Source organism: Saccoglossus kowalevskii, chromosome 4 (assembly GCF_978046115.1).
Source record: "Saccoglossus kowalevskii chromosome 4, keSacKowa6.1, whole genome shotgun sequence".
Classification (NCBI taxonomy): Eukaryota; Metazoa; Hemichordata; class Enteropneusta; family Harrimaniidae; genus Saccoglossus; species Saccoglossus kowalevskii.
Window position 1 is genome coordinate 12,172,888 of NC_140644.1, and position 27,277 is coordinate 12,200,164.

Genomic DNA, 27,277 nt, shown 5'->3' on the forward strand with positions numbered 1-27,277 from the left:
CTGTGGTATTGACCAATTATTACACATATTATGACTGTGGTATTGACCAATTATTACACATATTATGACTGTGGTATTGACTAATTATTACACATAATATGACTGTGGCATTGACCAATTATTACACATAATATGACTGTGATATTGACCAATTATTACACATAATATGACTGTGATATTGACCAATTATTACACATAATATGACTGTGGTATTGACTAATTATTACACATAATATGACTGTGGCATTGACCAATTATTACACATAATATGACTGTGATATTGACCAATTATTACACATAATATGACTGTGATATTGACCAATTATTACACATAATATGACTGTGGTTTTGACTAATTATTACACATAATATGACTGTGGTATTGACCAATTATTACACATAATATGACTGTGGTATTGACCAATCATAACACATAATATGACTGTGGTATTGATTAATTATTACACATAATATGACTGTGGTATTGACCAATTATTACACATAATATGACTGTGGCATTGACTAATTATTACACATATTATGATTGTGGTATTGACCAATTATTACACACAGGCTCGTTATCATCTGTTCATATTACGTCTAAAACATCTCATATATATTTTATTTTCTTGAATTATTTTATTATTATTAGTTTTTAAAATGCACAATGTAGTATTTGTTGCGTTGTATTTGGCCCATATTTTTTTAAAGAAAACTGCTAGGTTCTATGCCAGAGAGTTGCATGTAAAAAAATACAAATATTGACAATTGATAACTTGACATTCTGACGGTTGCTATGGTGTCAGTACATCTGCGCTCTAAAGTTTTGTCTTTTTACGTATTACTTGCGATATCGACCAATCGTCTATACATTTCTTGTTGTTGCGTGACTTTTGACACCAGTGCATTGACAACCTTACAAGAGAGTCGTTGTTCCCGTGTATTGTTAGAATAACAAAAGAAATCGAGTGTCAATACATTTGCTAGTGCGCAACGACGGCCATGTTGACAGCACGCGATCGTAGATACACGTATGTTTCTGTACTCATACATGATATAGGATAAATTAGTTACATGTTTGAGTGTTAATGTTGCTCGGTTGTCATGGAAACGATGTGAGTATCTTTCAGATATAAGGGAGAGAGTAAGTAATCAGGTAAGTTCAGACTCAGTTGACTGATTTCAGGCGGTGTTCACTCTAACTTATATTGCCGACATTTTGAAGTAGTCAAGCGTTTGAATGCACATTCGAGGGGGGGGGGGTAAGCAACATATAGACGCCATTTGTTTCTTTAACAGCCGTATTAGATAAAAGGTGACTATGTTATGTCCCGGAGAGTATATCGTTATCTGGCTGGGCAGCAGATGGAAAATTGCTCACACACACACCAAATGTGACAAGATGTTATTGAAGTTCAACAACACGCAGTGAAAATGTTTATCATTTGAAATGTGTTGCTGTTGCAAGATAATACCCACAGAAAGTAGCTTTGGCGCATACGTATATCCAGCCCCCCCCCCCCCCCCCGAGGTGGTTGGAAATTTCCACATTTCATAATAAATGTATTACAACATCACTGAAATGAGACGAAACCCAGACCTGTTTTCCTAAAATACGTGTGTATCTTCTTTAAAAGTTTTCAAATCTGTGTTCACTTCTAATGTTTGCTTTTTGAAACTGTAATTTGCCGTTAGAGATGCGACTTTGATGACCCATAAGGCAGTGCGTTAAAATGGGATGTGCACCGAGTTCAACCAGGAATATCACCACTCATGGTGTGAGCACACACAGTCGTACAGATAATTCAACAACAAATTTGACAAACTCAGTAATTTTTGAGAAAGAAGATAAGGTCTTTGCAGAAAAAGACGATAGTGACTATAGCCTAATCGTCGAAGATCAGGCCACCATCAATTCCATGCTTGATTTTTTAGAAAATCAGACCGACTATGCAACTCAAGAAATCATGGAAAGTTATTTGTTACGGTTATCGATGTTTTACAATCCGAAAACTGAAGGCAAGAAAACAAAACAGTTAGCCGATTACTTGGCAGACCGATATCCGTCGTTGTACATCCATATAATAGATCAACTGCACAAACGTAATAATATATTTAACTGGGAGAAAAATAGCGATATTATGGCCCTCTATTCATGCTACTGTGCGACGTCTGTACTCTGGAATACATGTGATGCCTCGCCGAAAATGTGTAAAGAGGTTGGCAAAGCTGGAATTATTGCCATCATAGTTGAAGATCTAAAAGCCTTCAAGGCGTACTCAACATCTACAAGTACACATGAACTGACGGATCGTTACTTGGGCAGCCTCCTAGCAACAACGCACAACATCGTACGTAATTACGATGGCAACCGCCATTACGCACGCGATGCGGGTGCCGTGAAACTTCTACAGCACTACCTTGCATTGGAGAAGATATTGTACAGATCGTATGCACTGTTGTCGCTGTCTTACATCGTGAACGAAAAGGAGAACGATAAGATAAATACTGGAAATGAAAACATTCAGTTCTTTGTCGACATGTTGGAGTCCGCAGTAGAAGCCACAGATCATCGGGAGACGGTCCATAACGGGTTTCACACAACAGAGCTGGTCGCTGGCATGACAAAGTTAGCAGTCAATGACTCCAACAAGGTAAACCATCTATTATTCTGTATCCATTGTATGGACAGCATATAGTATCAATATTAATCAGATTTATATCACAATGTACACAATACTGTGGGGCATACCCCCCCCCCCAAACGCATGACGATTCATATCATCTGGATTACGCATAGCTTCTCTGCGATTTACGCTCCGTAATTTTAAGCGAAGCTTGGCCCCCAATACATTTTGCTGGATCCGCCACTGCGTCAGTATAAAGAGGTGGGCAGTTAGAAACCCGGGGTGGCAGAAAAAATAGTAGCAAAATAGTTTTTTCTCAGTTCTTGTGCTAAATTTATCAGCTCAATTTGTTGTATTGATCTCTGCAAGTCTTTTGGTTGTTTTGTCTGTGCTATTTCTCCAAATTCTGCCATAGTTCCTCCCTCACACACGCGTTTCTGTTGTTCTAACCCCGGCTAATTGTCAACTTTGTACTTTTTAGATGAAATTAGTGGAGCAAGGTATACTGCCGCCTCTGTATAAACTATTACAATCTGACTGTACACACGACGAACAACGTCTAGCTGCTTGTGCACTGTGGACTCTCGCCTTTAAGAAAGAAAATGTTGATAAAATACGGAAGTATCCAGGTGTAGTTGACGGTATGTTTATTCTACTCCTGTCTACATTCCAAGGGCAATGAGTACTTCCACGACGTCAGTTTCAGTGGGATATATAGTGTTTTGTTATGCTGTAATAAAGCATCGGAGGAGGGGGGGGGGGGTAATCTGCAAGTTATTCAGAGAATATCGGGAACTATTTCTACTCAATAATTCGTCAAATGATATATCAATCGCCCTGCGAACAAACTGCCATGGTGAATTTATTTGACATTGAATGTGAACACATGTGCATTCACATAATATTTTTATTTATTTATTTATTTATTTATTTATTTATTTATTTATTTATTTATTTATTTATTTATTTATTTATTTAATGAGTTTAATTTATTTCTCCATTTCAGCTCTTTCAAAACTCCAGAAATCAGCGCATCGCGGAGTTCGTGAAGCGTGTGATGGTGCATTATGGGAATTGGGAGAAACGACTAAAGGGGAAAAACCATTAGATGAAAGCGACAAAAGTCGCCAGGGACACATTATGATAAGTTACAACTGGGATGTTCAGAAAAGAATGATAAAATTGAAAGATAAACTCAAATCAAAAGGGTATAATGTATGGATGGATATAGAGAAAATGGGTGAGTTAGGGAGAAAATAAAAAGAAAGAATCTTTTCTATAAAACGCATCCTCTTGTAGCGAAGCGCTTCCATGTCAGTATATAAGTTTAATCAATATTGTTTGATCTGTCCGTCTCACATCTACGCAATATCGATGACACAGACACGTTTAGAGGCTGAAGGGCATGACTTGTTCGATAGATTCATTACTGAGAAAAAAATCGATTTTATCATAATGAAATCGTAAATCGATTATTATTAATGTTATTAATGCTATGTTTTAATCTACAGGTGGTTCGACCTTAGAAGCAATGGCCAACGCTGTCCAGGGAGCCGACGTTGTTCTCATATGCATGTCAGAAAAATATAAGTTTAGTAATTCGTGCAGATCAGGTAAGGTTTAGCATCAATGATAATTTCTGTTAAATAACACGGTATTTGCAATAATAATTAACAATAGCATTAATTAAATACTGCTAATTAACTAACACTATCATTTGATATACATCTCTACAGAGGCTGAGTACACTTACAAACTTGAAAAACCATTCATACCTCTTAAAGTACAATCCGGATACCAGCCTGATGGATGGTTGGGAATCATGCTTGGTACTAAACTGTATTACGACTTTAGCACGGAGAACAGATTGGAGGAAAATTTTCCTGATTTAGTCAAGGCACTCGGTGATCAAGGAAAACGAGATGAGCTAGCAGTAGCAAAACAAGGTTTGTTTCACTCAATATTGTGAATTTTACAGTACAAGATGAACATTTTACACGTATTACTGTATATATATAATCGTCTTAACTTATGGGAATGCCGAATATCATGCCGAGAAAACAATTCTAGTTTGTTCCGTTTTTCTAGTTAATTCAAGCCTCACGACAATGTTTTTTCGGGTAACGTCGAATGCGAACATTGTGATCACTGAACGTATACCTTGAATGGTCGGTGTTATTGACAAGACATGGCAGTACCTATTGTCTGCGCTGTGTCTGTATTTGGATTTTTAGTATTAAATCCTAAAAAGAAATGAAAGCCAGCAGTGTCAAAGAATGTCAACAGTGTTTAGTAATCTGTGTAAATTATTACTAATTTGTTTCAGAATTTAATACCAATGCTGCACCATCGAGTATAAACATTGGCCCATCGACGAAACCAAATGACGTGAAATCATGGAACAACGATGACGTCAAAAATTGGCTAAGAGACTATGAACTGGGACACTTAACACCGAAGTTTGCAAAATACGACGGCTACAAACTATTGACTATGAAAACACTTTCAATCAAAGCCCCAGAGTTTTTCTATGGATCATTGGACAAAAAACTGGGAATTCGTGATATGTATGATATCGTGACATTTACAGCCGCCATCGAAGAACTGTAAATAGCTGCTAACATAGGAAGTAAAGCACTGAAAAAACTCGCGGTGTAAATACAATGTTAATCATAAGAGTAAGCATATACTGTGTGTGACTTGAATTGCCGCTTATGTTTGGTACAAAGTCGCTTTCTACACAACTCTGCTCGTCTTCCACCCAATTACCGGGTACTCAAACGGCCCCGGGACGTTTAAAGCGTCAATGTCGTAGCGCCGACTCGTGCTCGTTCTTGGTACCATGTTACGTATACAACGCGTGTAAAATGATGTGTTTGTTAATATGGAATTCGAGAACGCACGCTGCACGGCGTTTTTGTGTGGAAAAATCCCTTAAGGTAGAAGCCTACCCATAAATTAAAAAACCCAGAATTTATTCATTTTGCAATAAATTGTACTCCAAGGCAATATAAGGATATTGACCTAAAAAAAGTTGGGTGTCAGCAGCCTTTTTTTCGAGAAATTGATGGTTTTATTTTAGTGGAAAATCGCCATTTTGACACTATTATAACGCTTTTACCACAGGTTTCTATGGCAGAGATATTATGCAATATCTCAAAATCTAGCCTGTTGACATCGGCTGAAAAAATCATATATTGTTAATGATGGAGTACTTTTTGTTGTTCTGAATTATTTAAAAAATCTAGGTTTTAAAAAGTGTCAAAAAATGCAGTTTTTCTTTAACATTGTGTTCTATAGAAATGTTCTAAAAATAGCAATTTTCAAGAAATATTAGGACGCATTTTTCGAAAAGCACAAACTGTAACACAAAATAATGCTATTTCATTGTACCATGAGACATTAACTTCATGATTGTACATAATAAACTAATGAACATTGTCATGCGATTTATGACCAATTTTGTCAAAAATTATGACTAGGCTTCTACCTTAAATACCAACACCTAATTCCACGAAGAACATAGAACACTTTTCTGGGGTATTTGAAACCAAAAATCGTCATTCCAGCTCAGCAGCCAATTAGCGACGGCCTTACAGTTATATGGCAATTTCGGTTTCAAATACCCCGGCTTAGTGTTCTAGATTGTTCGTGTAATTTAGATGTTCGTATGCAAGCGATTTTCCCCCACAAAAACGCCGAATTCGGTCGAATTTTGTCATCGGTTGGCTTAATATTACCCCAACGGATCGTATTTCTGCGAAAGATTGGCATTTTTTATCTGACTTGTAGGAATCTGAAAAACGCGTTTCACAACTTGTCTCTTATTTAGTTTTATGCTGCATTCAAGATGGCAGCCCCATATAGTAAATATCGTATTTATTTTAATATCACGTGTTCGCCAGCTGACTGTGTATCTCGCGTATGCGTGGCGCGACGACCACCGCATTTTTAAACATACACAACTACACAAACTATACTTCAAATGGAATAACATGATCTGTCATGTATTAATTTCCTCACAACATACGCCTTAATTCATGCAACACCAAAGTCATACACATACGGAGAATACGAAGCCAGTATTAAAATAATTATGTAACGACGCGACCCCAAGGTGTGTTGACCCAGTTTCTTTTTGTCAGCAGGATTGGAAGCATTACAAACAAGTTTAAGATTATATCAATAAAACCGGTATAAAGTATTTCCTCATTGAGGCTCCAGATTTCGTACATAACAATAGAAAAAACTTCACCTTTAAAGATATATATGATTGTGTAACTGGTAACTGACCACACTTGGCCAATGCAACTATATCTCTTGTATTAACGATGTTAAAATACAGGAAATGCAATATATATTACCACCGCTCAATATAATATTAAACTGTATATTGAAAAGGTGATACATACAAATGTAAATAATAAATTATAACTCTGTTTACAATCAGTTAATCGATTCAAATGATATGATATACAAATATGAAATACTATAAACAGATTGTTAGTAATACAGATGTATGCTCGCCTCCCAATAGACATTGCGCTTTTTAGCGACGAGGCACATTAATAACGTCAAATGGTAATAAATGTTTGAAAGTAATGTAGTCCAAAACGATTATAATTTTGTTTTGTTGTGTTAGTTGTTTCTTATTTAGACAGGTCATTGTTAATGACACAGTTCCCATTGCAATTAGGGGAAATGTTATTAATACGGAAAATAAAGTAATATGATCGAAAAGCAAGACAACTGAAGTCTGATATTTAGGCATTTTTATATCTAAACTCAAGTAAAGTGCATGTCTCCAGTATTATAAACGTGTGCCAGATTATTTCTTACGGCGTTACCCAACGACACTCTTTCTAACAATGTTAGATAAGAACATTATTGCACTTGCCAATTTAATGAGAACGAAGCATAGTTCAAACATGAACGTGTATCAAATGACTAACATACAATATATGTTTGTGAATATATAATTTTGGGTGTCAGTTAAAGTTTACTCACACCCATAGTGGTAATCTGTTGTCTGAACTAATATGCATCCTTGGAGGAAATCCTGCCATTCATGAATGCAACCAGACTATTCTAAATGATCTATGTACATTTGTTTGTATTTCGAATGTTTTTTTTTACTATGAATACTTAATACAACTTTTGGAAGATAATCCTATAAATAGACTTAGACGTGTGTGATGTATGTGACAAAAATAGTACAAATAATTTATTTTCAATAAAACAAAATGGGTGCCAGTCGGCCATTTTTATGCGATCGCGAAATGAATCTTAACATGTGCAATGTATGTACCGAATTTAACAAAAAAAAACACAAGACAAAGTATACAAGATACCTGACAGTCAACTATCTTTGATCTGATTATAAAACAAACTGATATGGACATGTATTCCATGTATGTGCCAAATATAAATGAAAATTCACATGTAATTAATGTAAACAATATTGTTGATGTAAACGGCCTTTTCACACCCATTTACGTCACAGCTGTGATTTGTCGCTAGATGGCGCAGTGTATTAGATATCAACCCATGCAGCTTCAGTGATGGACACAAAAACCATGACAAAACTCAGACAATACATTACTCCAATCACGCCTTCAAAATACAGTCGCATTTGTTCGTTATTTTATGTAAATGTTGGAAAAATGCTAATTCTCTGGATGTGTAAAATTATGCAATAATTTAAAAATCTTAGTCAAATTGATTGTGACACAATAAACATATATGTTATGAGTTATTAGAACCATTGAACTGATTTAATTCCATTGTTAGCACCAACCCGGAGACCAGAATCCCTCAAAATTAACAGGATTGCAAGCTGGGTCTGCCGGTGGAAAGAATGTCCAAGCAGTCTTGCGGTATTTGTCAAGTTTGTCCATGAGCTGCTTTACAATTATAGGATGGCTTGCTGCAATATTTACTTCTTCATATGGATCAGCTGAAAGCAAAACATTACATAAAAGCAAAACATTACAATATTTATAAACAAGTGTTCTTATTTATCACAGTAACCACGCATAAATGACAAATACTACCTTGGCAGTGAATATATTATGTATTCTTCGTGTATAAAAGTTATGACCCTTACCATCCAGATTAAAGAGATATATGTCTGTTCCGTTCGGCTCTGGGGCTGGTATTTCACTAAAACCGTTATCTGGAGTTTCATACCAACCCACTGTGATACAAAAACATTGTTATTACAATGAAACAAACTTAGCACCACAATACAATATGCACTGTGCTAGTCAACTACACTAGTATACTTATACGTATATGTAAATTCCTGTGTTTGAGGTAAGCTGATAACATCCTCGAATTTAATGATAATGATGTAACTCATATCCTCGATGAAACAGTTTTTCGCTATTTCACAATCCACCGATTTTTCGCTCCATAAGTGTTTTACACTCAGTCACTTTGTGGGATACCACCGACCAATGAATTGAAATTCCATACTGACTGTATCACAATAGGTATTTCATAATTTTATAACTATTTGATTCGTTGATCCGTGTTCTCTTCTACATACATCGTTCAGACAATGGACACTGTCTGGCGTGACTTATTAAGCCTGTCTGAAAATGTTACACCTAATTTGCATGATTGTTATGAAATAGTCATTAAAAAGATCCGACCTACAGTAGCGTATGGCAATAGGGATTTTTTTAAAAGCTCATCTAAGCAATTCTTTCTCTGACGAGGAAGACACAAACAACACATATTATTTGACTGCTTGTAAAATAGCGACGTTCTTTACTATTTAAAAATATAATTTTGCGTCATCAGTTTTGCAATTAATCAATTAAGTCGCAAACAAATTAAAGAATTTTCATGAAAGAGAAAAAAAAATTCAAATCCACAAAGTTCACCTACAATCGGGTTCGACTTCTATATAGTTATATTTGTTCCCTCTTCGTTTAAAATCAGCGATACATTAATTCTTTTTACTAGATAGTCTAACTTTACAGATATCCAGACTTGTTCACTGCCCTCAGTTTTCAATGTGAAGCAAACAGATCGGAAAGCCAGACTTGTTTGCAGACTCACCTTTTTTAAGTGTGATAGCAAAATCGGTCTCAATGTAACAGAAAAGTGTTCCCATCGCATAAACAATTCAATATAAATACACCCAGTACCAACAACTTTACCATTATATAAAACAATCCATTATATCACTTACGTGTGTTAACAATTTTAGGGCTAGGATAACCTACAATTAATTTCCAAATGTTGTACCTAAAATTACAAAAAAAAATAAAATTTAAATCATCGTACGAATCACACTAAACGTACGTGAAAATTTGAACAAATGTAGCGAACTTGAATGTTAATCACATTTCACATTTCTAGACACAAGAGAAAAAATCACGCCTGTGTAATAAATCTGACATTGTTGGGTCGCAAATCCTGTTTATCGGATATATATATATATATCCTATATATTTCTGACACGGTTCAACCCATTGCGATGTGGAAATATAGCTATTTTCAATCTATCACTGTAATTAAGATTTTTGGTAACACAATTCCTAATTTGGGGTCCATCGAACCATGGTCTTTTCACAATTCATGAAAAATTGCCACTACACGTGGGTAAAATTGCGAACACTTGTTTTAGCAATTAAAACCTATGAAACAAACATATTATGGGTAAACGGGATTTCAAATTCGTTACAATATCATACTCGTTTAATAAAACTGAAAATGTAAGTTCACTCATTGTATATCTACTATATTATGAATTATATAAATATACATTCTTCAATGCAACGTTACCTTATGGATGAAACATTTGCTCTATCCGGAAAGTCTTCGTCCATCGCTAACAAAATTTCGTTCCTGGGAGATTCTGAACCTTCCGATAGGGATTGCCATATGTTATAACCATCCAGCTTGGGAACACCTGACAAAAGTTAGAATGAGTGATTTGAAGCGTGGTGGTCGTCGCGTAGCGCGTGTTCGAGTTTCATGTAAATAAACAATGTATTTTACACGCGTTGTATACGTCGCTATGAGACCCATATCGAACAGGGCGCGGCACGATGACTGCAGCCCTTTAAAGTTGACGCAGCTCAGAATGCATGTTTGTACAACAATCGTTATGGCAACAGACGTTGGAACACATGTGGTGGATGCACGACTATCACGACACCATATCGTATTAGTCAATAAACGGGCAATAGTATTGTGTTGTGGTACTATTGCATGTTCGATTTTGACTGAAAATTTTATAAAAAACATATACCGATGATTGAGCTGAGTGTGATTGGGTATGATTGAAAGTGTCTGTAAAACATACACCCAATCAGAGTAGTCGTTGTATATGGACATCAATTTGGGTGCACTGTGGTAGACACTCACTGAACTGGATCTTGCAAGATTATACATTGGTGTGGAGATGGTTTAATAAACGTTCCTTGAGACCTAGTGCAAATAATGGCAATCTGGCTATATACATTAAATAATCATAAACTTTACACTTACAATCCACAAAAAAATAATTTATGTATCGTACTTCCATCATGTATCTGTCATACCATGGCAACAAATAATAAACCAGTGATATTTTAGAGAATTCCTGTTTTATCACTAAGTTCAACACGACAGATAATGTTTCCAATTATGCAAAAGGTAATAACATTGAACTCAATCTAAATCTAGAGTTAAGACCGTAATGTATAATAGTTTCAAAAAACACTATATGATGAATTCAGAAACTGATAAATCCACATACACATAATTGAGGTATATATGAGCATTACAATGGATAAAATTCAAACACTTACTTGGGTTGCACGTTTCCGGGTTATTGAACTTTCTTGTCATGTTATGCTTCGTGTAAAGACTCCCACTGATTTTCTGTTCATCTTCAGGTAGTTTATGTAGGAAGTCAGTGTAGAATGTATACATTAGATTAAACAAGATGACAATTGCGTTTATTTAAATCTCTACTCTATTTTAAATCAAGGCGTTATTACGCATGCAACCATTTTGTTCGACGTACCTGCGATTTGGCCTCCAGCCACAGACTCAATCAAGGTGGGAAACATGTCACTTACATGAAACAATCTGTAAAGCAACATTTCTTGTCAATATAGTTATTGTCACTGATCCAATACAACTGGTTGATTTTTATCATCATATCGTCATAAGTGGGGAAAAAGTTGCATGTGACAATACATGGAAGACTTACATGAAAGTTCAGTATAGTCTACGCACCCTTTGGTAACGTATCCCGTTTTACGTATACCTTTGCCGTGAATCAAAGCAATTGCTTTTATTCCTCCCTCGAAGTAGGAATACAACTGGTTGATTTTTATCATCATATCGTCATAAGTGGGGAAAAAGTTGCATGTGACAATACATGGAAGACTTACATGAAAGTTCAGTATAGTCTACGCACCCTTTGTTAACGTATCCCGTTTTACGTATACCTTTGCCGTGAATTAAAGCAATTGCTTTTATTCCTCCCTCGAAGTAGGTACCTTTATCTCCTCGCAAAGGCCAGTTACTGGCATATGTTTTTACATCGCCACCATTCTGAAACAAAACACAAATTTAACTATAAAATTGTCTTATATTAAATCATGCGAGCAGGTCGAATGTTGATAATCTGACACTTACATCTGAATGGAAAATAATGAGAGAATCTTCATACATCTCCATCTCTTTTAGTTTGTTAACAACTTCCCCAACCATTGTATCCATCAAAGTCACTTGTCCTGAAATGAATTGAAATTGTATTCAGAATATAAACATTGTATAAACATTTTTTGGTAAACAGTAAAAAAGAAGTTCATTTAAATAATATAACTTGATTTTTAGCTACCTGAGTAATTGCGACGAACTAAATCAGGAACATTTGGATACAGATTTGACCATTCACTCTCCACCTTACAACATTACAAAAGCGAATCAATTATTTTAAATATGAGCCGTATGTGACAATAAATCTTTACACCAAATTTATACCAATTCAAAATATGTAAATATTCTTTAATTTGCTTAAGGTGGTTAAACACTAATATTGGTGACATACCATAACTGGCGAGTGAGTTTGTTGAAGTGCGACGTAGAAAAACATAGGTTTTCGTGGATCATGTTCTGCAATGTATTCTGCGATCTTTTTCCGGTACAGATTCTGTTAAAAAAAACACGTTTGTACTATAGGCATGTCTTTTTTTGCACACAACTGAGTCAAGGTTAAGATAATAAACGACCCTTCTGTATTATTTGAACAAAGATGGACGACCCGCCAGCTCATAATGAACGAAAGCACACTCTGTGCGACATATGTAGTACAACACGTGCTTGAATCCACTATGGTTTTGCAGGGAGTTAGTTTTATTATTTTGTAGCGTTGTCAATACCAGTGTTTGCCGTCATTATAAAGCAGAAAACCTGGAAAAAATTCCAGAGTGAACGTTTTACCGTCAATGGCCTTTGAATTTGAATAATTTAAAACGTCTTTTTTGAAATTCATTTTTTAACTCAGTCTCAAAATGGAAAAATAAAATGAGACAGAAACTAGTTTTAATCCAACAAATATTGAACGTGTTTTAAACATTTACATTGCGAGTGGGTGAGTGACTGTGGCGTGAATTAGCATTGTAGCGAACGCCATCACACTATGCTACGCCAGAAGCAAAAATCATGTGACTGTATAATAAAAACAAATATTTTTTATTGTTTATGCAAACTGTGACATTCACCGAGGAGTAAATTCACACAAGAAAATACAAGTCACGTCGGTCTTCCCTTCCATACTTCCACTTCGTGTGCCCAGTTTGCTTGGATAAATTGACCCCCGGGCTAACCTTAGTTCATCATACATTGAGGGACTGTGCTTCAATAATAACAATAACACATAAGGGCGGCCCAGTCGGACGGCTATCATGACAGTGGCATCAGTCGCGGAATCTAGAAGCGCACCTACTAGATGGAACACCGCAACCGAACAGGCGACGTCCAAATAAAATTGTTTGATTTCAATATTAAAATATATCTATGGTATGGGGCCTAGATGCTCAATAATGGAATATATTATTAGAAATAATTTGGTGCAATGATGTAATACAATGCTATAATATAAGAAAAAAATAATATGTGACACTGAACGTAGATGGTAATGCACGAGCGTTCTAATTTGTTTTCAGACTGCGTTAATATCACTTGCCTGGTGTTTACTATCAACAATCATTTTTTAGTGATTTTGAATCCGTGAAATGCCTATATGGTGTGATTTGTACAAACCTACTGAGAGTTCAATTTGTATGTTGCTATATAACAATACTAGCGCCCTCATACCGACCGATTGCAGCTATACGTACATTTGAACATTCGTTTGATGATTTTGGAAATTGAACATATTTGAAATGGTTGATCTAAAAATCACAATTTATGCCGATTATTGTAAAACATAAAGTCGAACTCGTACGCAAATCAAACAGTTGACCGAGTGGTGGGTTCAATGCAGTAACTCCAATAAGATCAGTCAAAATGTAACACAACTTACGGATGTATATACACCGTCATATTCAGCTCCTTTTAGTTTGAAAATACCGTTCGACGATTCTTCATGGAGATCAATACCACTGTATAATCCAGGTTTATATGTTCCTAAAAAGGAAGAAACATTTGATATATTTTCAATATTCACAAAACAACGACAAAACTCGAAACCGAATTTGATAATTAAAATTAGAAATAAGTACCATGTTCGGAGCTGCTGTGATTATAATAATAGTGGCATCCTCCATATATCCCAAAAAACTTATCAAAACCTCTTGATGTTGGTAAGTAGTCCTTGTTACAGAAACCCAAGTGCCATCTGAAATGGACATAATTTGTATGTATATAATAAAAGTAATCCAACAATTCCATTTCGGCCGAGAATTTGTCTTTATTGGCAAAGTATAGGAAGGTCAGGCGGCTGAGGATGAATTCCATTTTATTCTATTTTGTCCATTGTATGTGCATTGTAGAGATGACTGGATTCCTCGCCGTTTCAGAGTCTATCCATCCAAAAATGTGTTGCTCTATTAAAATCACTAAACCCGGAAACACAATATAAACTTTCAGTGTATGTGCATAATTCTTTCAAAATCCGTGACAACTTTCTGTTAATTTTGAACTAACAGTAATGTATTTGTTTAATTTTGTATTATAATCATTGATGTGATGGGCGGAGGCCCTGGCATTTGAATAAATTATTATTATTATTACAAATTTTAATTGTAGTACATTGTTGTCAATGCTACATACACAAGAAGCTGGATTGTATTCAATATGCTATCTTAGTAAAACAATTATTTATTCGGTAATGGCTATTTATAATAGTCTTGCATACTTTCCTACAGCATAAGAGATATATCCAGTTTCTTTAAGCTTCTCTGGTAATGTAGTAAGACCAAGAGGCAGACCATGTGGACGATTGGGGTCGATTACTCTATGCTACAAGAAACAACTGATAGTTAAACCGGAATATGACAACGAACAATTTGAAAACATTACTGTGTTTAAAAAGTCAGTTAATATAATTTCACGTTCAGGTTATTATTAAACCACTTATCAATTTTACGAAAAAAAACACTATCCGACGTTTGTAAGCGAACGTTTATTTTTTTATTTATTAGGCAAGATCTAAGCAGGATAATCCAATTATTTTTTTTCTCGAAAAGGAGTTCTATTATTGTCAATGTCATATACATGAAAAAAAATAAGCACTGAAAACACAATAAAATATGTACAATAGTTTGTTTTGCAATCCTAATTTATTGAATAGATTTGTTATCTCAGTTTTAACGACATTAATATCCTGTGACGATTCAAACAAGCAAATTGTATTCACAAAGATGCCTTTATAGAAAAAAGGGCGTGTTTGCTCTTTCCGACACGGAAAGGGAATATCAAATTATTAGCAACAGATTTCGTAAACAAGAATGTTTCTTACAAACAGGTTTATGAAATGTTGATGTCAAACACAAAGGTGCTATGGCTAAGCATGTACTAAATAAACATCGTTACTGCTGACTGTATTTTCCGTTGGTAGTTTATTGGAACCTAGTTTAGGGTGGGGGCGAAGAACTATAATATGCAATTTGCATCTCACTGCCACATGCTATCCACACCCCTGCACATTATGTGACCAGTGGAATATCCAGCGCCTTAAAGATTAGTTAATATTTTTTTCGACATATCTATGAATTCTCCAAATGGCCCCGAAAGTCGTCTGGAATAGGATTTCTATGATCATCACAATTTAAGTATTGCCTCCCCCTAAAAAAACAGCACGCAAGTATTTCAAATTGTCAACAACATCAATGTTTGACTATTAAAACTAGACTGGCCCAGTCGCTGCAATTTTATGATTCTTTCTTAAATATCTTGGTCCGATACGACATTATCACGTCAACATGGGCGATTCTACAAGCTCGTTCTTTGAGGAATCATCATATAGATAAAACTGCTACGACTGGACCAGTCTATATTAAAACGTTCAGCTCGTGATCGTTCATTTTTATTCACATTTAAAATGTTATGGCAATGTGTTGGTTGCTTCTTAATGTGTTTGTATTTATTTGCTTGTATATAAACTTTGGGTGGATTTAGATACGACATAAAACGACAGCTGTGCTCATAAATAAAAATAAAGTTGATGTTTACCTGAGATCCAATATTAGAAGGATAATATCCCGTCATCAGTGAAGATCGAGTCCTTGAAAAAACAACAGTTTGAGTTGATATCTGACAGAATATTCACTCTGTCTTGTGAAGAGCCCGAAACTCTGTTTAGAAGATGGAAGTAGAATTTGTCTGTGTGAATGATGTTTGTTTATTTAAATGTTTAATCTGGAAATATAAAATACTTTCGCATTTGTCGAATCCCACGCGATGTTTGACGCCATTATGATGCTATAGTACGTGACATGTGAGCTACCAGTAAGTTAGTATTCTGGGTTGTTTTCTCTATTTTTTGCTGAACTGTAGGCGGTCTTTACGGACTACAGAATATTCACTGATCAGAATTGGCAACCATTTTTGTTTATAAATATTTTGAGGAAAAAAACCCAAAAAATCAACTTTAATTAATCAGATGTATTTAGATGTACACGATATCGTGAATGTTTTTTGTGTTGTAATGTTTCCCTGCTTGCTTGCTTTTCTGAATGCCATAGTGCTGGTTGTATACGTGGCTGCTTAAAGCGGGGGATTCGTTACCTACGCATGCGTCTACCCATGAGCCTTTGCGTTCTTAGCGTGTGTTGTTATCGGCATCGCTTGGGACTCAATTCCCGCGCGTGCGCAAGTGACGATCCTCCCGCTTTAACACGATATGCGAGTAATATGACGCCTACGTCACCGCAATATGGTTACAATAACATTGTTATAGAGCATCAGCTTTGTAACCACTTATGTAGATTTACATACGGACTACACAGAGATTGAACATAAAAATTCTCAAGAATAACACTTTCATCTGCAAGGTTCTGGAGGTTCGGGGTGATCATGGATGAATCATGCCACGATATGTCATTCCATCCTAAGAGTGCATAGAACAGTGTGGTGAGTAATTATATAATTTCAAAACATGAAATCGACAGACGCATTTCATCAAATGTTATATTACATTTTTGATGTAATGAATATTAATATACTTCTGACAACATAATTTGCCCGTCCGTAAAATGCCGCGCTGGCGTATTTAAAAGTGTTACGGACGCGTTCTAAAGGCCCGGTCACACCGCCCAAACTTTCTTGGAGTATTCCTGGAGCGGTGAAAAAATGTCATCACCGCTCGTTACCGTTCACCGCCGTTTAACAGAAGTTAGCCCCGTTAAGGCAACGCCGTATACGCTCGGCTACCGCTGATGGACCCTCCTTCCGCTCCGAAAGTTTTGAGCTGCACACAATATTCCTATTTTCCGCACCGGCAAAGTTCACCACCGCTCTAACAACGCCCAGTCAAGTTTGGCACTGCTAGACGCAAGTTCGTGGACGCTTGGGTCCGCTAGGGCAATGCAGAAATCTTGAACGCTGAACCACCGCTTCTTCGCCAGCTTCGCCCGGGCGGTATGCCGCTAAACCAACTTTAAAACCCCGCCGAACCAACGCTCGCGTCACCTCTAAACCAACGCTCGCTACCGTTAAATCAACGCTAAAGCAACGCCGGCTTCACCGGCGCACCTCTAAGGCAACGCCCGTGTTTTCGATTGTTTCCCCATTTTGTGTGCGGTGACGAGCGCTGTCTAAATTCCGCCCCTCTCCCTACCGTTGAAGCCGGCGTTGCTTTAGCGTTGGTTTAAAGCGCGGTGGTCGTCGCGCAGCGCGTGTTCGAAATTCATGCTATGAGTCCCATATCGAACAGGACACGGCGCGACGACTGCCGCCCTTTAATCATGAACGGAAATGGTTTACGGTTGGTATTGCCGCTAGTTCATTGAAATATACTAAAATTTTGACATGCGCCTCGCACATGTACTATAGCGAATGTGATTATCTCCCGTCAAGTATGCTAACCCCCCCCCCCCCCCGCAGAGTGGTCTTCTACCAAATACCACAAGCAGAAAATAGAGGTATAATAATAACGTTATCACGAGAATATACAGGCAGTATAGTAACGCGTCGTGCGATTCGATAACTGCACAGCTTTCATGCATAAATAACCTGGTAAGAACGTATTATATTTTAATGTTTCTCACCTAAATCATCGGCCACGATGTAAATGATATGTGGTGGATTCTCTGCAACAAACGTTATTTGAAAGTGAAATTTTGTGTTTGAATAAATAGTGGGTTCATGGAACTGATACTATGGCGTGTGCTGCAAAAAATGTAATATCACGAATGAAGTCATTACCCATATGCTCTATTTTAGGATATAACATTCATTTTTAAGGTAATGTTTCGTGCATATAGTACATGTACGTGAGACAAATGCAAACAAAATGGCGTGCTGAAGGCACACATTACAGTCAGCCTATGATGGAACAATGTTTATATTACCTGTAGCAGCCAGCAATGATACTCCAATAATCAATAATAACTCAATATGAATGTTGCAATACGACATCGCAAAATCTGCCCCAATTATGAGTTCCGTGAAGTCAGGCTATATAACAGGTATATAATGTATGTCGTTTTTAATGTAACTAAAAATACATTTGGATATAATGCGATTTCATCAAAATGAATATTAAATGCGGATATGTCGCATGATCGTTCAGGAAACAACGTAGAGGCGGCGGCACGAACTTTGTATGGAGGGGCGAGATTTGCACACCATCCCTCGCGCCGAGGACGCGACGTTTCTAGGGGGTCCGGGGCATGCTCCCCCTTAACAATTTTGAAATCTAGACCCTATGAAACGCCCCTCCCAACATGTTCTCGAAGGGACGATTGCCCCCCTCCCCTCTGCACTCCCGTGCCGCCGCCTCTGCAACGGGATAGTGTACTTCGACCGGAAACCGGGGTGTTTGAAACCGAAACTGTCATCTAACTGTAAGGCCGTCGCTAATTGGCTGCTGAGCTGGAATGACAATTTTTGGTTTCAAATGCCCCAGAAAAGTGTTCTACCTTCTTCGTGTAATTAGGTGTTCGTATTTAGGGGATTTTTCCACACAAAAACGACGAATTCGGCCGAATTTTGTTATCAGTTGGCTTAATATTACCCCCAACGGATCGAATTTTTTCTTGATTTTTAGGACTCTGAAAAACGCGTTTCACAACTTGTCTCTTATTTAGTTTTATGCTGCATTCAAGATGGTGGCCCCTATATAGTAAATATCGCATATATGTTATTATCACGCGTGCGCTAGCTGACTGTGGCTTAGATGGCGCTCTTCTGAACATACTATGTAAATTACATCATGAGCACTCCTCGTGCTACAAAGGGTCACATGGGTCACTGTGTTCTGTACGGCGAGCAGTACACGCACAGTGTATTGGTGGATTATAATTATATGCAGTCAGTTGACATCAGTTTCAATATTTAAATATGGAATGCTGTGGTGATTGATAATCCAATGTGACATATAATTATCATAGTAATATTCGATTGTTTGTAGTTTAATAGAATAAATCACGATGTTATATGTTTACGTCAGCGACATTTCACACTGGCGCCTATCACCGGCAGGACTGCGACATCCACATTTAATATGTGTGAGAATTTCCAATATTGTTGCAATCTCGCTGAAGAATTACGTCACTGCAGCTGGGGAATCTATACTAGTTAGTACAACAGTGCACAGCATTTGCTTGATTGTTTCCCGTAGTTGTGCCGAATATACGACTGAGAGCATATTAAAATTATTCTGATTTGACCAGTCAGTAATGTATTATGTACGTCTAGTTTGGTTTATTATTGTGTATTCTCAGGTGTGTAGTTTCGATGATGACATCATAGATACCCTCATATACGTGTGCAGTGGGGTTAACTGTATAGTATAGTTTATTTAATATGTATTTCTCACACACCCACACATGTAACTTCCTCTTTGTTCATAGCTGAATTTCAAATCTCTTTAGAAAGGTAACTAAGACAATAATCGATAAATGTCTTGTGGAGCAAGCATACATTACTGACCTTACCTTTTATGAGTGATATATTTCTTATTGGAATTTAATTTTCATAACACATTACATAATATTATGAGGTATCGAGTAAAAACTTGGTCACGTGTCCATTTTCGAATAAAATACAAATGTTATATGGCTCAATCACGCTTCTTGTGCGTTTGGAATGTTGTTATATCGTCATCTATTGTACCAATAGTGTTTATGATTCCCACATTGTCAAATACATCCATATCTATCTGATGCATTTTGTCACTTTTTCCAGCCTCTTTGTCTTTAGCCCATTCACATTCTTTAACTTTCAAAGTTAGCAGAACAGCAATTCCACCAATGACGTAAATCAATGCTGATAACAAAAAAATCTTCTGCCATTGTTCACGCGTATTCTAGCAAGTAAAAACACCAGTACAAACAATGTAAAAAAATAGAAAGTGTATATTATAAACTGAATCCTCCATTGTTCGTGTGTTACAGTCAAAATACTATTTGGTGTGAAATAATATATCGATTATATGTCATAATTTACTGGCAAATGTACACTACATGTTAGCATCTACTGCAACAGCATCATTTACCCAATTTAAAACTGGTTTCAACTAAGGTGTCTTATGTTTCCATGACCAGTTAGTACAGTTGTGTGGCAAGCAAGCTGTTTTTGTCACATATTACGTTTCGGTTTAGGGAAATCGTGTTTCTTGATAACTTTTTAACTTATAACAACGAACCCGTAAAACAGCATATGCAGGAAAACTTCTTACCTCCTCCTCGGTTGCCACACCAACAACAAGAGGTGCCAATGCTCCGGAAATACTACCAGCTGTGTTTGTAATGCCGAATAAAACACCACCAAATTTGGGTGCAATCTCTACATGGTTGACTTTAAAAGCAGGTGTACAACATCCACTGAAAGCAGCAGAGATGGTGATAAACAAGACTGCTAGTCCACGGTTACATCCGATTTGCCCTGCTAGTACCAAGAAAACAGCCGGCAAGAACATACCTGTAATTACACGATGAATCAGTTTTAGTGTTATTACTAATAACGGCGGATGTCGATGCGACGGTATACTGTCTGAGTGCATATTTTGAGGTATTCTCCACAGTCACTTGGGGGCTGGAAATGAATAAATACTATTTTTTTTAAAAGTCATCCGCTATACGCATATAAATGAAGTTATGAAACATGGCACCTATTGAAATAGACATCATTCGCACAAAATTCTGAGTAAATCAAGTGCGCAGACTCATTTTCAGCCAATCAGTCGTGGCGTAACAGCGAGTATTTCCTTGATTTAAGTCTGCGCACTTGATTTACCCAGAATTGTATGTGAATCCCCTTTGATTCTGGTTGCTGGTCATTTTCGTTCATGAAATCGTCGGATATCACCAGAAGACGCGGGATTTGTGCAGTTTTGTATAAAACCAAGTTAGCCATTAATAACAATGGTTATTAACGTAACACCCGATCCCCTCTGAACTTTTTGTTTCGTATTTTAATGTAAGAAATCGACATGGTGTCTATTTCACTAGGTATCATGTTTTATAACTTGTTCATTTATATGCGTATAGCAGATGACTTTTTAAGAAAAAATAGTATTTATTCACTTTCAGTTCCCAAGTGACTGTGGTATCTTTGTAATAACCTTATTTTCATACATCTTTTCCTTCCAAGGATACATCATGGGAATGCCGAAATCCAAAATATTTAGAACAGAATCAACGAACTTCCTTGTGTGAGTCCAGTCAAACCCTGGTGGCAGCCATGTTTGTTTTTATTATTAGAGGACTCATACGCGCGTATTCATTCCATATTTGGAATTCGCATTTTCTTATATGGTAGGATGAAAACACCCCGTAAAATACCGCAAAATTATGGCAAGCTGTAACTTATGGCGTTACTGTGACAGATGTATAATAATATCAAGTATTGGCATGCTAGTATTTACAGTTGTATCGTTTTGTGCATTTTCGTATACCGAGAATTCGGGATACGTTACACCTACATATGCTCCAAATTGTATGAATAATCCTCCTGAGTGTTCACCAAAAGAAATAATGATAACTTTGAAATAGACACACCTAGAGCACATGATGGTGATGGTATAGTGTTTGCATGCAAATACACGTTGCGCGACATTGGTCTCAACTGTCTCATAATTTAGTCTACGTTTGAGTCGTATGTAATAAATATATAACCCCTAGTATTTCTTAATTGTGGATAACTTGTGATAAACAAGTCAGAAATTACGTTACACAGTTTGGAATACATATGCCAAGAAAACTTATATTATAACTACTTATATCATGATTGACTATATTCAAATTCGTCCATGCTCAATTTCACCACTACTCGTGTAACGATGTTTCACGGATTATATCTTATGACGTAATGTCATTCCATAAGACATACATATGAATGAAAATGACATTTGCTGGCATTATGGACTATCGCAAAATATGTCATTACCCAGACACGTCAGTACTCTCCTAACTTGCAATGTTGACATAATGTATTTCTGTCTGGTATAGTCCGCTAACCATCCGTAAAATATTGTAAACGTCCATATACCAAGAGATGATAACGAAGACATGATTCCGTTCTGTTTGTGAAAGAAGAAATAACATATTCCAAGCATGATAAGATAAGCGAATAATATCATAAATGTATGCACAGAAACAAGATTACAATGATATAGTTCCTTCACGCATAGAACACAGAGTAAACAGCCGTTACAAGAACGACGATAATGCATAATCTCGGCAAACTGAGCCAAAACTTACCGCTCCCAGATTAAAGCCAAGTATTTGGTCCATGTATTGCGGAAGACTCGTCAGTAGAGTGTAGTTACCCCAGCTGCTGCAAAAGTGACCGATCAAAAGACCCCATACCTGTGGTGATTTAACTATGGCTAACCATGGAACACGCCACCCCTGGACGGAAATAAATATGAAGTTGGTTCTTAATGTATCGAGTACTTTTTATTGTAACTTAATAATACTAAAATCGTTCAGCATATATGCACCGTACTTTCTTTATAAAATTGTATTTTTACATCTTATCCAACTACACTTTCGAGTGAATCGCAGGTATTATGTCTACAGTAATTGAGCTATCCAAGCTAAACATGTATGTCGAAGATCTGTTTCGATCATGCACGCACGCACGCGTGTATTATTATAACTGTATTTGTTATAGTTCGGACTTACGAAACCTAAAAAATACAATGTTATTGATAGTTGTAAAATCAACTACTTTGAAATTCATTTCGTATTTAGTGTTTTACCGATTTGTGCACGTTGGTACTAATTGAGTTTACGATGTAACTTCTTTCTTCCTCGAAGATTCTCGGATGAGAATCTGGATTATCCCATATCAAAAGAAACCAAAACACACACCAGAGTAGCGCACATAAACCTAAAGAGGAACATATAACGCAATCACTTAAATCAATATTACAAATTGTATTGAACATTGTTTTTAAGGTATAGATGCAGTTTAATGATGATGACCATGGCGAAAGGAGATTCTATTGTGTCACATCATCTTAGACAGTTTTCAAAAAGCGTTGATAATGCAATGTCTCGTGGTATCGATTAACGCTTGACGTTCTTTCTATATTTGGTACACTAGAGTTTGTGCTCATACATTCACTCATTTCTACTTTACTCGCTGCACAAACAATGAGGATAATTATATTCTAACCTACCAAATACGTAAAAACAAGATTCCCATCCCAGTGTAACAGACAGCACACCCGACAATGACATAGCAATGATGCTTCCCCAGTTTGTGCCTGGAAAACAAAAACAAAAACGTATGAATGTAATAGAATACTTTAATAATGCATATTGTAAATAACTTTATTTTCATAAAAGCCGAGAAGAAAAACTCCACGTGACATAACGTGTTAAGTCAATCAAAATATGCCCGATCACGTACAAATTTACCCGTATAGAATTTCTATAGACACTTTGTATTATAATAGTAAAATTGTCGGCCCCTGCAATGCAGTCATTTACAAGTAATGCGTCAAATTGCTACGAATTCTATATTGAATTGACGAAATCAAAGATGGCCGCAATTAGATTACATTCAATTATGTGACATTTACATGCTACATCACATAAAACATTATTAAACCTGGCTAAACACATCTCAAAAATAAGAATAACTTAATCCGACCTTGGTCCCACTTATCACATCTCAAAAAATAAGAATAACTTAATCTGACCTTGATCCCACTTATCACATCTCAAAAAATAAGAATAACTTAATCTGACCTTGATCCCACTTACCATAATCAAAACAAGAGACACACAAACTAGAACTTAATTAATTTTCTTTTTTATAGTATTTTTTTCACAAACGATATAGTTATTCAAACAGAATATTGACGTAAATACATTCAATACTGTTGGCTGGGGCGTTTTTTTTAATATAACTGATCAAAAGAATCTATTTAATCCAAGTCGATGTATCCTTGTTAAAATAATTAGAACAATTTTGTAAAACAAACATAAACGATTATGGTGTATTGGAAAAAAAAGTTGTAACACCATATTTGGCTGTACAATTATGATGAACCGAAGAATTGGAAACAATTTTAGTGTGTTTATAATACTAAACATCACTCGACGTGAACACAACATTTATTGTAGTAAAATGTGAAATTAGTACCAACGTTTTTTGGCATATCATATACATTCCAGTACTACCTACCAGAACTGCTGAACGATATCAGCCTACTTCTCTCCAGAGGCGGGGCCCATTTGCCCCACATTCCATGTTGAGCTGGGAATACCGCACCCTATAATATTGTTACATGTTTGCAAGATTATTACCGATCTTCCAATTACTGTATGACGACTGGGCAACTTGGAATATGTGCGAAAATAATTGGGGTGGTAGGGTGGAAACCATTGCCTATAAGTACAAACCTAAACTACCGTTTTTCAGTGACACAATTATCATTCAATCACCCTTACCTGGCAAAATCCCAAAAGAAATCTGCAAGTGAAAATGGCTCCAAAACCAAGCCACGCTGCGGACGGTGTGAGCATTGTAAATATGGCACACAGTAAAATGCTGCCACCATATACACGCGTTCCTCCGAATTTTCTTTCAAGCCATCCTCCCGGAATCTGTGTAATCGTGTAACCATAGTAGAACGCACCAAGAAGAAGTCCTTGTTGATAACTACTCCAGTTGAAATCCCCCGTCTAGTAATATATATAGTTTAGTTTGTAGTTGATGTTCTAAAAACATTGTTTTATGACAGAAATGGCGTTAAATTGTGAACTACTAAACAATGCAATGTGATGTATTATTTTACCTTACATTAATTATATGATGTACGTGCTACAAAAATGCGTGTTATGCCACTTCAATGATTGATTGGATGGATGGATGGATGGATGGATGGATGTATGGATGGATGTGTGGATGGATGGATGGATGATGAATGAATGAATGAATGAATGAATGAATGAATGAATGAATGAATGAATGAATGAATGAAGTAAAAAATAACAACATAACAATGAAAACGATATGCAAATTCATATTTTAAAAGAATTTACAAAAACACAAGACTAATTACTGAAAACAATGCTTCGAACACCTACAGAGATAACACAACAGACAAGTATACCAAATCAGCAAATGAATAATGGGGCTAAGGGAATGTGTTCTTACCTCCTCTTCTTCAGTGTCAGTTGCATTTATACCACATTCGTCTGCACTGGCCTGTGCATCGCTGTCCTGTCCTGTACTATTCACCATGGCAACGATGGCAACACTGAGATTATTTCGCATCGTGTATGCATTCAGCATTCCAAAGAATAACCAGATTGCTAGCACGTGACGGGCTGCTATCAGGTCTGAAAACTTGTATTGATGAATAAAAAAAGACAACGTTATAATGTTTGTTTTATGTATCGTTATTGCATGTAGATATGTGTACAACGTAATATATTCTACATATTTCTAATCAAACTTTGCAAAATTTATTTATTTAGTTGTGTTAATATGTATTTAATTGATAACGCATAAAACCCCTCGGGGGATTGAAACTGTTTATAATGAGATAACTCGAAACATTCTATAATACAAATATCATGCTCATTGGTCGATTGATATCATGTACATCTCGGTTTGTTATCAGGCAATATTCGGACAGTACTTGGTGTCAATTATAATGTTACGCCACAACAATACAAGTACACAGTTTTTTTTCTTTTTAGGAAAATTCGGTCATTTACATGTCATCTGAAATACAACACTGCCTATTACTGTGTGACATTCCGGCAAGGACGTGACTATATTGCAGATAGGAGGGCGTTGCGATTGGCGTCTGAGTGGTTCCTTTGGGAAATTGGATAGAAATCGTTTTAAATTTGCAGTAAAAATTATATATTGAAATAAAAAAACATGTTTCATCATTTTAAATATTATTATACACCTGTCACCGAAACGTCGTAAGTTACAACGTGCCGTAATTTTGCGGTATTGTATTGCGTATTTTCATCCTACCATATTAGGAAATACGAATTTCAAATATACAACGATTACGCACGTAAGCGTCCTCTAATAATAAAAACAAACATGGCAGTCCCCGAGGTTTGACCAGACCCCATACAAACAAGTTCGCTCAATCTGTTCTAAACTTTTTGTATTTCGGCATATCCATGATGTATTTATAGGAAGAAAAGATGTACAATAATAAGGTTATTACGAGGATACCGGTCGCAGACAGTACGCGGTCGCATCGACCTCCGCTGTGTGTCATATTATTTATGTACGTGTACTAGATCGGTACGTTATTATCTCTCCCATATCTGCATCTATCTATATATTTACAAAGGTCGAAGTTTCGACTATGTAAACATCAAAGGCCGTTCTAGATTTGGCCATTTTAGAAGATTATATCATCTGATGTCTTAATTTAGAAAAATACGGCATTCATTTATTCAGAAAGACTTACCTTGTTTCTTTTGAATAATCTTGGATTCATGTTGATATCCTCTATTGGGTTACTTGAATAATTTGCTAAA

General features: G+C 36.3%; 3 protein-coding genes across 5 annotated transcripts; 1 reads left to right on the top strand and 2 right to left on the bottom strand.

Annotated features, from left to right (window-relative positions):
• Positions 1-893: 893 nt before the first annotated feature.
• On the top strand, positions 894-6,737 carry LOC100367365 (uncharacterized). Its single transcript, XM_006816909.3, has 7 exons — positions 894-1,156; positions 1,696-2,654; positions 3,109-3,268; positions 3,634-3,867; positions 4,139-4,240; positions 4,364-4,573; positions 4,954-6,737. Exons 2-7 carry the CDS (start codon positions 1,734-1,736, stop codon positions 5,235-5,237), a joined length of 1,911 nt encoding a protein of 636 aa, XP_006816972.3. The 5' UTR covers positions 894-1,156; positions 1,696-1,733; the 3' UTR covers positions 5,238-6,737.
• LOC102809721 (arylsulfatase J-like) lies at positions 6,608-18,793 on the bottom strand. 3 transcript variants are annotated; one of them, XM_085497787.1, is made up of 17 exons: positions 18,653-18,793; positions 18,350-18,391; positions 17,079-17,190; positions 16,314-16,365; positions 14,998-15,101; positions 14,363-14,478; positions 14,164-14,267; positions 12,688-12,789; positions 12,478-12,541; positions 12,273-12,370; positions 12,052-12,188; positions 11,653-11,717; positions 11,435-11,515; positions 10,425-10,551; positions 9,829-9,884; positions 8,734-8,823; positions 6,608-8,583 (listed from the first exon to the last, which is right to left on the bottom strand). In XM_085497787.1, the coding sequence occupies exons 1-17, from the start codon at positions 18,717-18,719 to the stop codon at positions 8,414-8,416; spliced, it is 1,587 nt and encodes a 528-aa protein (XP_085353913.1). In that variant the 5' UTR covers positions 18,720-18,793; the 3' UTR covers positions 6,608-8,413. The 3 variants fall into 3 exon arrangements, with proteins under 3 accessions (XP_085353913.1, XP_085353914.1, XP_085353915.1); XM_085497788.1 differs by lacking the exon at positions 17,079-17,190 and having other exon boundaries at positions 18,653-18,750; XM_085497789.1 differs by lacking the exons at positions 18,350-18,391; positions 18,653-18,793 and having other exon boundaries at positions 16,314-16,435; positions 17,079-17,133.
• Positions 18,794-20,240: 1,447 nt separating this feature from the next.
• On the bottom strand, positions 20,241-27,237 carry LOC102809834 (sialin-like). Its single transcript, XM_006816911.2, has 10 exons — positions 27,208-27,237; positions 25,920-26,111; positions 25,211-25,444; positions 24,945-25,032; positions 23,932-24,018; positions 23,509-23,639; positions 23,006-23,155; positions 22,692-22,824; positions 20,983-21,224; positions 20,241-20,610 (listed from the first exon to the last, which is right to left on the bottom strand). Exons 1-10 carry the CDS (start codon positions 27,235-27,237, stop codon positions 20,365-20,367), a joined length of 1,533 nt encoding a protein of 510 aa, XP_006816974.1. The 3' UTR covers positions 20,241-20,364.
• Positions 27,238-27,277: the final 40 nt, after the last annotated feature.

Excerpts from the sequence above, each read along its gene's own strand:
- LOC100367365 (XM_006816909.3), top strand. The coding sequence starts at position 1,734 with ATGGGATGTGCACCGAGTTCAACCAGGAATATCACCACTCATGGTGTG. Across the intron at positions 2,655-3,108 it reads CAGTCAATGACTCCAACAAG|ATGAAATTAGTGGAGCAAGG; the intron begins GTAAACCATCTA and ends TGTACTTTTTAG. Across the intron at positions 4,574-4,953 it reads GCTAGCAGTAGCAAAACAAG|AATTTAATACCAATGCTGCA; the intron begins GTTTGTTTCACT and ends AATTTGTTTCAG.
- LOC102809721 (XM_085497787.1), bottom strand. The coding sequence starts at position 18,719 with ATGTCGTATTGCAACATTCATATTGAGTTATTATTGATTATTGGAGTA. Across the intron at positions 10,552-11,434 it reads CCCGGAAACGTGCAACCCAA|GTGTTCCCAAGCTGGATGGT; the intron begins GTAAGTGTTTGA and ends AACTTTTGTCAG. Across the intron at positions 9,885-10,424 it reads GCAAATGTTTCATCCATAAG|GTACAACATTTGGAAATTAA; the intron begins GTAACGTTGCAT and ends TTGTAATTTTAG.
- LOC102809834 (XM_006816911.2), bottom strand. The coding sequence starts at position 27,237 with ATGAATCCAAGATTATTCAAAAGAAACAAG. Across the intron at positions 23,640-23,931 it reads ATCTTGTTTTTACGTATTTG|GTTTATGTGCGCTACTCTGG; the intron begins GTAGGTTAGAAT and ends GTTCCTCTTTAG. Across the intron at positions 23,156-23,508 it reads GTACCAACGTGCACAAATCG|GGGTGGCGTGTTCCATGGTT; the intron begins GTAAAACACTAA and ends ATTTCCGTCCAG.